This window comes from Pteropus medius, unplaced genomic scaffold (assembly GCF_902729225.1).
Source record: "Pteropus medius unplaced genomic scaffold, Ma_sr-lr_union100, whole genome shotgun sequence".
In the NCBI taxonomy this organism is placed as follows: domain Eukaryota; kingdom Metazoa; phylum Chordata; class Mammalia; order Chiroptera; family Pteropodidae; genus Pteropus; species Pteropus medius.
In genome coordinates this window covers 9,321,570-9,333,939 of record NW_024346667.1, presented here as the reverse complement: position 1 = coordinate 9,333,939, position 12,370 = coordinate 9,321,570, and the positions used below count along the sequence as shown (strand labels likewise).

At 46.1% G+C, this 12,370-nt stretch overlaps 2 protein-coding genes across 3 annotated transcripts in view; one reads left to right on the top strand and one right to left on the bottom strand.

The window, feature by feature from the left end:
- ARHGAP10 (Rho GTPase activating protein 10) overlaps nt 1-1,183 on the top strand; it is a 240,582-nt gene extending 239,399 nt beyond the window's left edge. For both annotated transcript variants that reach the window (XM_039876000.1, XM_039875999.1), the window contains one exon: nt 453-1,183. In XM_039876000.1, the coding sequence (XP_039731934.1) occupies nt 453-541 (89 nt within the window). In that variant the 3' untranslated portion in view covers nt 542-1,183. The remainder of the gene's footprint in view (nt 1-452) is intronic.
- A 6,754-nt stretch (nt 1,184-7,937) lies between these two features.
- Nucleotides 7,938-12,370, bottom strand: part of NR3C2 (nuclear receptor subfamily 3 group C member 2) — a 300,382-nt gene continuing 295,949 nt past the window's right edge. The window contains 1 exon segment of the mRNA XM_039875998.1: nt 7,938-10,683. Within this exon segment, the coding sequence (XP_039731932.1) occupies nt 10,528-10,683 (156 nt within the window). The 3' untranslated portion in view covers nt 7,938-10,527.

Genomic DNA, 12,370 nt, shown 5'->3' with positions numbered 1-12,370 from the left:
ACATACACACATATACACACACCCAAAGCCGTGTGCACAGACGCACATACACACGCATGCGCACACACCGCAGTCTCAGTGTGATCGCAGGTAGCTGTGGATTGTCAGCTCCGGAGTTATTTTTTCTTAGATCAGTTCTTGGCTTTTCCACTTTCCGTGTGACTCCGGACCAGTTTCTTAAATTCTCTGTGCATCGCATTCTCCATCCTGACCTTGAAGGATGTCCACAAGATCGATGTTGTGTCAAGACGGCATTCTGGGCTGTGGAAGGTGGGCTGTCCAGCAGAGATACCTGCAGGTGGAGGATATTGCTGGCTGTGGAGCCGCACTTGGCACACTGTGGCCCCACCTTCTGTTGGTTGAGCCTTTATGATCCATCGTGGTACAGTAAATGCACAGGGAGCAAGTACTTGGGGGCATTTTGGTAAAAAGTGATTTCCTTTCCTTTTCAGTGCAAACCTCGAGGGAACCTGGCTGGCTAGAAGGGACTCTGAATGGCAAGAGGGGGCTGATTCCACAGAATTACGTCAAGCTGCTGTAGCACTGGCCTGTGAGGGCCCCAGAGGGACCTGTAACCCCAGGACCGGCCTGGGGATGGGAAGCCGCCGTCTTCCTCCCGAGTGGACCCCACAGCCACCTGGACACGCGGGAATCACAGATCCCAGATTGGCACTCCAGGGATGGGGAGGGGGGGACACACTGCACAGCACTGTGTAGATGTGGAGCGGGAGAATGTCAGGATTAAGAGTGGACTTTTCATTCGTCAAGCCTCGGGACACGTGGTTTTTAGTTACCCATTCTGCAGAGTCGGGGGGAGGGGGCTTCTGCCATCCTAACCTACCCTGCTGGCCAGCACGCACCGGACACCTCCCCGCAACCTGCTGCTGAGGCTTCAAAGGGACCTGTACTTGTGTCTGCAGGGTGGCTCGTGGCCCTGGTTGGCGCCGGCGGACGTGGTAGGAGGGGCTGCCGGCCAGGGGAGTCCCCTGGACTAAACCGAGAGGGCAGCACAGAGGTGGGGGCTCCTTGCTAGATGCCACCCTTGGACCCCACGCTCACATTAAGTTGAAAACACCAGCATATTTATAACAGGCTTCTCGGTGTTTCTCACCTGTTCTATTTCCCAGACACCACCCTTTTGCCCCAAGGTCTCTGTAAGTGAAATAAAGTATAATTTACTATTTGCTGTGTGTCATAAAGTGGAGAAGATGGTAGAATTCGTTCCCTCTGTAATGTTTTATGTTTTGCTGGCCAGTGGATGGGAATTCATTTTCCTCTGACATTGGCACACACACTCCCAGGTAGAATTTATTCGCAAGGAGCCTTGTTTATCTACAGCAGGGCGTGTTCCTGGGGGCAGTGGTCCTCCCCGACGTGTGACATCCTGGAGGGCTTCCTCCAGCTACGTGAACAGGCATTTCCCCACGCCCGTGTGACCGGACTGGGATCGAGGCTGGGCCTTGCCCCCAGCGGCCTGAGCATGGGCTGCAGCAGACCCGTGGAGGCCAGCCCTCCGGACCAGCTGGGCTGCACAGCTCTGTCCGCACACAGCCCGCCCTCCGTTTGCAAGCCTGAGCGCTCATCTCTCCATGGTTTCAAGCTGGGCTTCACAGAAGCAGATCAGGCACTCAGACGGTTCCTGGAAGAGCCTCAGCCATGCCCCTGCTTGTGCTGGCACCCCAGCCGTGGGCGGGCCCACTGCGATGTTCCTTCACCCTTCTCCGCCTCCGACCTCAGGCTTGGGCTCAGCCAACCTCTGGGGGCAGAGGACACTTTCCTTTCCGTTTGTCCGTGATCCGGAGTCCTTGGGATGTGGAGCTCCTTTTTAGGGACCCCAGGATTCCACAGCCAGCCCTGCTCCAGGGCCTGCTCTGGGGCTTAGTGTGTTCTTTTTCCCCACAGGAAGTTCCTGTCAGACTACTCTCCAAAGAATTAGTCACAGGAGGATGTGTGTGTCGCCTCTTCCCCTGACGAGTTGATTCAGGAGCTTACTGGTTATCAGGTTTGAAGTCACCTTTACCTGAACCATGTAGGGTATCAAGTTTGGGGTGAGGTATGTACAGGGGGAAATAGGCCTGTTGAAAAGTAACCATATTGTATGTAAAAATAGGGACAATGCTAGTATAATGTAACTTAAAATCCTGAACTGTGGGCCCAGTGGGGAGAAGGGGGAGTGCCGAGGCAGCCAGGGCCACGTGGCCACAGCCAGCCTATGCTGTGGGCCAGCGTGGCCAGGGGGTGGGGGCCCAACCCCAGTGTCCTGTGTTCTGAGTTGTCATTTCCTGGCCTTGCCCACTGCATAGGGATGCAGGAGGGAAACGTGGCTTGTCAGAAGAGGTTACTGGTGAGCCTCTCTTTAAGAAAGGCCTCCGCAGAGAAGTACAAACCTGTGAGCAGCCGTAGCGGGCTCAGGACAGCACAGGGACCAAGTTCCTGGCAGCATCCTGATCGGTGCGTCCCCACAGGGCATGACACAGAGAAGGCCCCCTGCACCAGGACTCGATTGCTTTGTCGGCTCGAGGGAAGTTTCCATCATTCACAGTGCGGTGGACCCCACCTGCTGTTACCCCGAAGTTCATTTACCACTACTTACCGGGTCAGGTAAGCCGCCACTGAGTCTGGCTACCTGTGTGGTTGGGGGAAGTTAAATCGAGTCTGTGATCCTATGATTCTGTTCCTGCCTCCTAAAAAGAATGTGATACCCAGAGGTTTGGGTCGAAATGACTAATACAAATAGCATGTCCAGGATGTAGTACATGCTCAGCTAATGGGAACTGCTTGTCCCTGAGACTCCTGTGATTGTCGCTTGGTCTTTGTTGCCAGGGCCATTTGCATTCTGTAGGATGGTGGTGATGAAGCCTTAGAAAAACGATGGCACGGTTCTCACAGCCCCAAGCCCTGCAGACCCCTCCTGGGGTTATTTGGTGAAGAAGAGGGTAGCACTAGGGGTGTCATTTTTCTGTGAATAGGACTGTGTGGCCTGGCTTGCCAGGGTCTCCAGGCAGAGAGCCTCTCCCTGGCCTTGGCCTGGCCCAGAGTGAATTCAGTAATGGGATCGTGAGGTGTTCTCTTTCTTTGGCAAATCATGTTCATTTCCCTGAAGAAAAGTGGGGCACACTGTGGTCTGTTTTCCGTGCATCCGTGTTGCTGAGCCATGAGCAGTGGCCGCGCCTCACTCGGGCTCTGGCCCCTCGGCCCCCAGGTCGAGCCCCAGCTGCAGCTGCTTGGAGCACATCACATCTGCAGCCCGTGTTCATTCAGAGGCACAGCGGGGGCTTGGGGCAAAAGAGGGGACTCAGACTTTGTGCTTTCTGTTTCCAGCGGGGCTGTGGGGCCTGCATCGGATGGGGTCACCCAAGGGCCTATAAAGGAGACACCGGGTGGGAACAGAGTCCAAGTCCTGTGGGAGCTGCACTCCCTTCCTGTGCGGCAGTGGGGGCATCTGCAGTGGAGGGCAGGGGCAGGGCAAGCCGTGGATTGATCGTCTGTGCCTGCGGTGGATATATTTAGCTCATTCTTTCTTTAGGGTGACTAAATGAGCCGGGAGAAATGACCCCATTTTATAGATGAGAAAATGGAGGCACTCAAGAGTAAAGAGCTTTGTTCCGGTTCAGTAGGCTACTTACGTTTTTTTCTGCTGCACCGTCTTGCCTCTGAGTGCCAGGAGGGGATAATGGCTGTTATGAGTTGAATGTTAACCTCACCCCACCCAAAAAACAAAATTTATGTGTTGAAGCCCTAACCCCAGTATCTCAGATCGTGACCTTATTTGGAAATAGTATTATTGCAGATGTGATTAGTTAAGATGAGGTCGGTAATCCAGTATGACCAGTATCCTCATAAAAATGGGGGATTTAGACACTGAGACAGTCGCAGACACGCACAGAGGGAAGACGATTTGAAGAGACATGGGGAGAAGACGGCCACATACAAGCCAGGGAGACAGGCCGGGAGCAGACCCTTTCCTCACGGACCGCGGAAGGAACCCGCCCTGCAGACATCCCGATCTCAAGACTTCCAGCCTCCAGAACTGTGAGCCAATAAATCCCTGTCGTTTAAGCCACCGAGTTTGTGGTACCTTGTCACAGCAGCCCCAGGAAGCTAATACAGTGGCTAAAAGTATGTTTCGAGTTAACAGCATCCTATTCTGAAGTCTTGTTTTCACTATTTTGTACCTTAGTGACACTGAGCTTGTTAATGTGACCTCTTTATGCTTCAGTCTCCTTCTATGAAGTGGAGAGAGCGGTACCAACCTCATGGGGACGTTGTGACAACTGATAATGAATGAGAGGTGCCTGAAGCATGCGGGGCAAGAAGTACGGTTAAGCAAATGGAGAAGATGGGAGAAGGCAGCCGACAGGTGACAGCAGTGGCTGTGGGGGTTAGTCTGTCCCCCTCCTCATCTCCTAGCCATCCCCTGCTTCTCCCCAGTGTCCTCCACAGGCCATTCCTTGCTCGTTCTCTCCGCCATGCCTTTCCTAGGGGCACACTCTGACTTTCTAACATTGGCCTTGTCTTGTTCCCCGTTCGCCTCATGCTGGGCCCCTTCTCACCTCCCGTCAAGTCTCTCAAAGGCAGTTGTCTTGGTGACTCCTTCCTCAGCCAGATGTTCTCCATGTCTTTGAATCTTCCTGAGCCTCGTGGCTTTGCTCCCTCTCACTCCAGGAGAGCATCCGCAAGCAGCTTTCCTGCTCTTAGCTCTGCACATGTCTCCTCAGATGCTCGTCAGCACTCTTCTTCCCTTGACTGGTCTGGGCACTAATTTCTTACTGCCCCATGTGTGTAATCCGGCACATTGTCCCCGTGCTTTAATGTCAGGTTAAGTCTACTGTTTGGAAGAATACTTTGGAGAATTCTCTCCAATCAGAAGGTCAGCTTGATTGGAAAGCATACTTCTGCTTTTGGCCCAACAGGGGACCTATACTTTGGACTTGGGCAGGAAAGGCATGGGATTCATTGAGGCAGCTCAGTGCCATGTGTCTGCATCTGGATTTCTCCTTGCTCAGTGGGGTTAGCCACTGAGGAAACGCTGTAGGTGGGGCAACTTAGAGAGAGGGAGGAGCCAAGCAAGCCCACACCAGTTTCACAGGAGCCATGGCCCTCTTAGACAGGCTGGCCTAGGGCACGGGGATCCAAAGAAATGGGTGTTTTAGACCTTGAAAACTTACCACTATCTTGGCAATGTAAATTCTATGAAAAAAATATCAGAGTAATTGCCAGTAGTAGATTGACTTAATGATCCCAAATTTCACCCCTCCCTGACCCATGCCCTCTTTTTGTGGAGCCCTCTGATGCTGACTTCAGGCTTGACCTCAAGTTTCTTTGGCCAGTGGGACAGGAGCAAGCTCGATGCAGTCAGAGGCTTGAAAAGTGTTCTGTCTTTCCACTGTCTGGCTTAGCATTGCCTCTACTATGAAAATATGCTCAGGGAAGCCCCCTGGAGAATGAGAGGCCTCATGGAGCAAAACCATCCTAGACCATTCGGCTACTGGCTGACCACAGATGCACGAATAAACCTGACTCATCCTAGCCTGGCCCAGATCACAGAACCCTTCTAGCCAATTCATAAACTCACGAGAAATACTAAATGGTGGTTGATTTAAGTCTCTAAGTTTTGGTGGGGGTCACAGCTAACCACCTGCTATTCTGTACCCCATCGTGTACCCCATCATTCACTTTGCTTTCGATATGATCTTGGTCCATACTGATTATTAAGATCATATCCTAATCTTAACCAGTGTTACTTGAGAAGCTACTGTTTTATTTCCAAGAAAAGTGCTGCACTAGCAATCACATGACTTGAAATTAAAGTGTCAAATACTTATAATCAATCATTTTAGTCTGTGTACACTTGCAGTTTATCAGTAAATATGTTAGAGCTGACTTTAATATAAAGGGACATTTTTTATTTGCCTGAGGGCATTCAACATAAGCAAACCAACCCCTAACTATATATGCATCACAATGCATAATTTCTACTGCTGTGGCATATAGTAGCTGGCCATCTCGGTGACAGAAACTTAGTTCTTAGTTGATTTCTAAGTGTGCAGCTGGATTCTTTGGGCCCGAGAGCACTTTTAGAAATTCTTAGAAATATGGTCACACTTGAACTAAGACTGAGCCTGCTCTGTTCAGAAAGGGCACCCACTTTAATCAAGGGTGCTGATTGGTGTGGCCTCCTGCTAGCCTCTGAGGGCTCACAGCCCACGATGGCTTTTGTTTAGAGTTAGGGTCTCCTGTGAAAAGCCCTGCTCCCTGATAGGTCAAATTCCATACATTTTAAGATATAAAATTACCTTCATTTATAGATGCTTTACAAACAAATTTGCGCATACAACTCTAGTCTTTTATTTTTTTTTTCCTTGTGCTGCTTAATGACTATGTGGTGTTCCAGAAATATATCTATTGTGTTTAAGTGTGGTTGAATTTAACTCTCAAATAGACTTTTTCTGAAAGCAAGAGGTTTGAAGATCACAAGTTAAATGATGCATTAAAAATGTAGAGTTGTGCACTGTATAACGAACGTTCGGTGAACAATGAACTGCATAAGGGATGGTGGTCTGTGAGATTATGATGGAGCTGAAAATTCCTGTCACGTAGTGGCATCGTAGCCATCATAACATCATTGTGTAATGCGTTGCTCATGTGTTTGTGGAGATGCTGGCATAAACATAGCTGTCAGTAGTTTAAAAGAGCACTTATAATTATGTACAGTACCTAATACTTGGTAAATGAATGCTGTTACTGGTTTATGTATTTACTATTGTTTTTGTCATCATTTTAGAGTGTATTCCTTCTGCTTATAAAAAGTTTGTTGTAAAACAATGTGCCATCTTACGCCAGCAGCAGCCATACACATCTCGTGTTTCCCGTGTCTCTTGATTGCATCATTTTCTCTTGTGCTTGATTTAATCTCATGTTGTTTTATAAATTGAATGTGGCCTAAGTGTACAGTGTTTATAAAGTCTATACTAGTGTATAGTAATGGCCCAGGCCTTCACATTCACTCACCACTCACCCAGAGCAACTTCTAGTCTTGCAAGCTCCATTCATGGTAACTGGCCCATAAGGGTGTGCTATTTTTAAAAAAATCTTTTATACTGTATTTTTATTGCACCTTTTCTATGTTTAGACAGGTTTAGATACACAAACACTTAACATTGTATTGCAGTTGTCTACAGTATTTAGAACAGTCACGTGCTGTGCTGGTTCGTAACCCACAAGCAACAGGCTACACCATCTGGATTTGTATACATGCACTCGATGGTACTCGCACAGCGACGAAATTGCCTACTGATGCATTTCTCAGAATGCATCCTTGTCAGTAAGTGCTGCGTGACTGTACTTGAATTTATCTTGTGGGGAAAAAAAAAAAGTTTTCTAATTTTAAAATGATTTGATAATTGCGTACTGCTCTTTTGTGGTTCATATGAATAGAATCAAGGAGAGTAGCCTGTAAGGAATATAAGAAGCATCATGACCAGTAGGGAGCTGAATCCCTTGACAACCCAAGACGACTGGGGATGGAGAATGAGACAGGATGGCATGGAGAAGAAATCTGGAGTCAGACAAGGCATCTGGTCTACTCAATGTGAGTGTCAAAGTCTGTAAAATGAACAAGCTTTCATATGGTTGTGAATATAACTGAGGCAATGTATTAATAGTGTTTAGCAGCAACATGGTAACAGTTATTATCATTAAACTTTTATAGGATATTTTGGTGGACCAAATATTAGTAGTAAGAAAGAAGGCATCTAATCAGTCCCTAAAGAATATAATTGATACATGACTAACACAGGGCTCTTTCTAACATAGGGGAAAAAAACTTACTCCATCTTGGATGTAGGCAAAAGCATATATAATCAAGATTTAGAAGGGCACAAAACCCAGGTGTTTCTTTAGACCTTCAAATGAACTGTCTCCAAAACAACAGGTGATTAAAGTAAAGGATTTATTGTAATCTGCTTACAGTCCTTTGCAAAGACAGACATGTTTTTGCATAAAGATATAAATTGCTTCATTTTAAACTAATTTAGTGTGTTTTTTAATTATATGAAGAAGTTCTGGTGAATTATGAATTGTACCAAACCAAGATTTTTAAGAGCAATATGGTACAAAAATAAGAGCCGACAGACAATTTGGACTGGGACAGGCATTCAACAGTGAATTTAGAATATGGCTTTGCTGTTTAATCAAGCAAAGTTACCCAGAGACACACAAAGAGCCAGTAACTTTGTTAATACAAAAAGCTGATGCAGACCGTCTCTATCGCAGACCTGGTTACATCGAAATTCTGATTTCATATAAAGTAAGTCTGAGCTAAAAGCTGCTCTTGTCAGCCATTTCCTTTCTAGACACTCCCAGTCTGCATGCTGTGTATTTATCACCTTCCAAGTGTGGCTTTCATATTGCTGTGCATGTAAGTAAGTTGGCTGTGTTTACAGATCTGCCTACAAATTAAATTCTTGAAATTGCAAATTAGATAAGAAAAACTCCTCCCTCTGAGTACAGCTTTCACAGGTTTCCCCTTGCATAAGGCAGGTGTCTTTGGAAAGACAAGGTAATGTTGCCTGCATGGTGAACCCTGGAGAAAAGTGTGGCTCCGACGCTGCCTTCTCTTGGCCTTGGGCTTCTCCAGCTACAGCTTTTAGGTTTCGGAAAAAATAGAATTTCACTGAGTACCTGATGATTATTATCACTTTTAAAAGATTAATTTGGCCTCTATTCGAAGTAGTTTTATTTAGTGCAATCGAACTGTTAAGTTTCCCCAAAGAGATGTATGTTCGTGATTTGGGGCAAGAGAAAAGCCATAAATTGCAGTGTCAAACAGATTAATGAATTACAAATTTTAGTGCCACTGTCTTGCTTATATGTCTGTAGTTTTTTTTTTTTTTTCTCCAAAACAGTTTTATGTATAAAATTTGTTGTTAAAACCTACCTTTTAAAAATCTAAAACCCTCTCTAAAGGTCGTGCGGTCTCCACGCCATTCTGATGGAACTGTGCGAGCGTGCATCTTCCCGCTGCACCCTGCCAAGACCTGCGTGTCCCCATGACCAGTTCCAGGAGTGCAGAACCCCTTTCCAAGACCAGACGTGAACGTGTCACCTTTTACAGATACAGAGAGTGTGGAATTTTTTTTTCCCAAAGGAGAAAATTCTGTTTTGTAAAATGAGGGGAGAATCTGTGCTTGCTGAGCCCTCGCGCTTCCACAGTCTCATTCATTCTCCTGGAGCTGATTCTGCTGCTTGAGGGAAAAGGGAAAGAGGCAGCTTTCCTAAAGCTGTGCACGTCCAGGCCCTTCTCCCACACTTGTGTTGTCAAGTGACACCTTCAGGGAGCTGTAGACACCACAGCATGTTGTTCCCCGCTGGAAGCAGGTGAAGGAGAAGCCAGGATACGTGCTCAAGTCCCACGAACAGCCCCCGCGGGAGACCAAGGACAAAACGCAAGTACAGAAAAAGTAGAAAGGCTTAAAGACAACCGAAGAGGTTCAAGTGTGGTTATTTACAACAGAGACTGTAAAATGGCAAATTAGATATGAAGCTAAAAAAGGCACAGCTTCCCTTTCTTAAACACACTGTAAACGGTTCATTAGGCATGCAGAACATTTCACTTTACAAAAAATTTTTTTACCTTGTTTAGACAAAGATAGTACTTAAATAGTCTCCAGCAAAATAGAATTCTTTCAAAAATACTTTTCCATTCATCCTATTAACCACTGAAGTTGTGTTTTTTTTTGTTTTTTTTGTTTGTTTTTGTTTTTTACGTGTCTCATTTACAAAAGTTCCTTATACCTTATTCAGGTCCTTCACAATTTATACATACAGTAATGTACAGCACAGCAAAAGACTGCAAAAAATTATTTGTAAAGCCAACACAATAGATACTAGAAATTGAAACCAAGGCATTTGTTTTAACATCTTATCCATTCTAATTAAATAATAAATGGACGCTAAAGGGCGTGGATGCCAGTGATGCTGAGGAACGGGGGCAAGGAAGAGCCAGAGGGGGCGCTATGCCACGTGCTCTGTTATTACACAACAGGAATCTGTATAGATTTTTTTCTTTTTTTGTGTTTTTTAAATAACAAAAGAATATTAATGCCCCATATAGACTATATGTTTTATGTGCAAACCAAGGGTAAGCTTTAAAAAGTCCGTTAGTCCTTGAACCCTTTTAAAACAAGCGAACAATACCAGAAACTACATGGCATAGTTAAAACTTCCATCTGTTAAAATATCAAAATCAGAGAGTTATTGACTAGATATGGCTTTTCATCCAGAGGAACGTGTTTCTAAAGCGCTAGGGACAGGAGAGGGAAGAACACTTTAGACTGTTCAGGTCTTGCCAAATCCACGTCTAACTGCTTTCCCAGCTCCAAACCCTTGACATGACTTTAAACTTGAGAAACTGCTAAATAAGTGTGAATCAACCATCACATGTTAAAAATATGATTTCCTGGGTCCTTCGAGGGTACGGAATAACACAGGGACACTTAAGGCAAAGTTCTGGTGGGACGTCCTCCGTCACTTCCTGTGAAAGTAAAGGGGCTTGGCGTTCCCGGATTCCACTTTTGGCAGCTGGTCGCTGATGATCTCCACCAGCATCGCGGGGAACTCCACTTTCAGAGCCTGGGACTCTCGGAAGGTATAGAAGCAAAATTCCAACAAGTCACTCACCAACTGCAACACAGACAAAGAGGGGACGTGACATGAAGGCCTGACTTCTGTCCCTGGACCACTCTGTGTTATAACTCTGTATAAACTCAAAAGAGCAACGCTGGGAATCCAACCAGGAAATCAAGGTCAGTGAAGCAGCCCGATTCATTTAGCAAAGTCATCTGTCCTGGGGGAGGCAGAAGGGAGGTCATGTCTCCTGGCATGTAATATGCCTTTCATGCAAAACAGACGCAGCCGAGAGCTGTGTACTGTTGAGGATTAGACATGTCAGTGACTCGGGAACAGTAACAGGTCACTGAATTGCTCTCATCAAATTCTTATTTCTAAACGTATGAACTAGGCGTGGCAGGCGTGTTGACGCTGGATGTTTGTGATGGGCCTTCCTGAGGCTGTAAACAAGTGGGCTAGGGGTGGAGGCCCAAGGCCCACGTGGCAGATACCCAGGACCGTGAGCAGCAGGACAGAGCGCCTTAACTGGCAGGTGCCATGCCCACTTTAGGCCTGGCTTGGCCATGCCAGTGGAGCTGTGACCATGAGGGCAGCCAGCACTTTCACCGGCAGCCCCCTGGCCTTCATCCTGCCACCGTCCTTCCTCCCCCAGGCTTCCTGCCCTGAGCTGGGGACAGGGCTCAGACTTCTCAGTCATTTTCTTTTGAAATTTCTTTGGCTTCACTGACATACAGTTGGCATATAATAGTGTATAAGTTTAAGGTGTACAATGGGTTGATACACTTACATATTACAAAATGATTAGCTAACACCTCTATCACTTCATATAATTACTATTTAAGATATTCTCACTTGGCACATTTCAAGTATATAATACAGTAGTATTTGCTATAATCACCATGCTGCACATTAGATCCCCAGAGCAACTAGAAGTTGACCAACATCTCCCCCAGGCCCTGATAATCTCCATTCTACTCTCTGTGCCTCTGAGTTTAGCTTTTTAAGATTCTGCATGTAAGTGAGATCGTACAGTATTTGCCTTTCTCCATCTGACTTAGCATAACGCCGTCAAGGTCCATCTATGTTGTCTCTTTCCTATTGCTGAATAAGAATTCCATTGTGTGTATGCACGCTATACTTTCTTGGTGTGTTCATCTGCTTCATCCACTTTGTATTGCAGGCTGATTTTGAGAGAGCGAGTGGAAGCATCAAGGACAACTTTGTTTCCTTGCCTGTCCCTACTCTGTGACCCAAGGACCTTTCTCATCCTCCTGGAACTGAATCGCTCCCAATTCTGTAAGTAAAAAAACACTACCACCAGCCACAAATGCAGTATAGCATTACTACTAGTTGCATTCTATTTACTAGGAATATAATTTCAAATCACAAAATATACTGCGTTTTTTTCTTTGTTTAATTCCATATCCCATTAGAGGTTAAATGACTTTTGGTCATTTCCCACTATAGTAAAGCAGGCAATATTAATGTTAAATGTCATAAAATTGATTCTGGTGAAGACACATCTGTAAGTTTACCTCAGGATTTTTTAAAACTCGATTAGCAGGCTTAAATTGGGTCGGAGAGTAAATATCTATGGTAAAGGCCTTCATTATAAACCAGGAATTGAGAAAATCTCATTGGGAAGAAACATCTGGTGCTTCTGTTTGCGCCTGCGTGTGTCCTCCATCTGCAGTATTATTCCCTACGCAGGGTCCAGGACTGGGTAAGTGTCCTGCTCCCG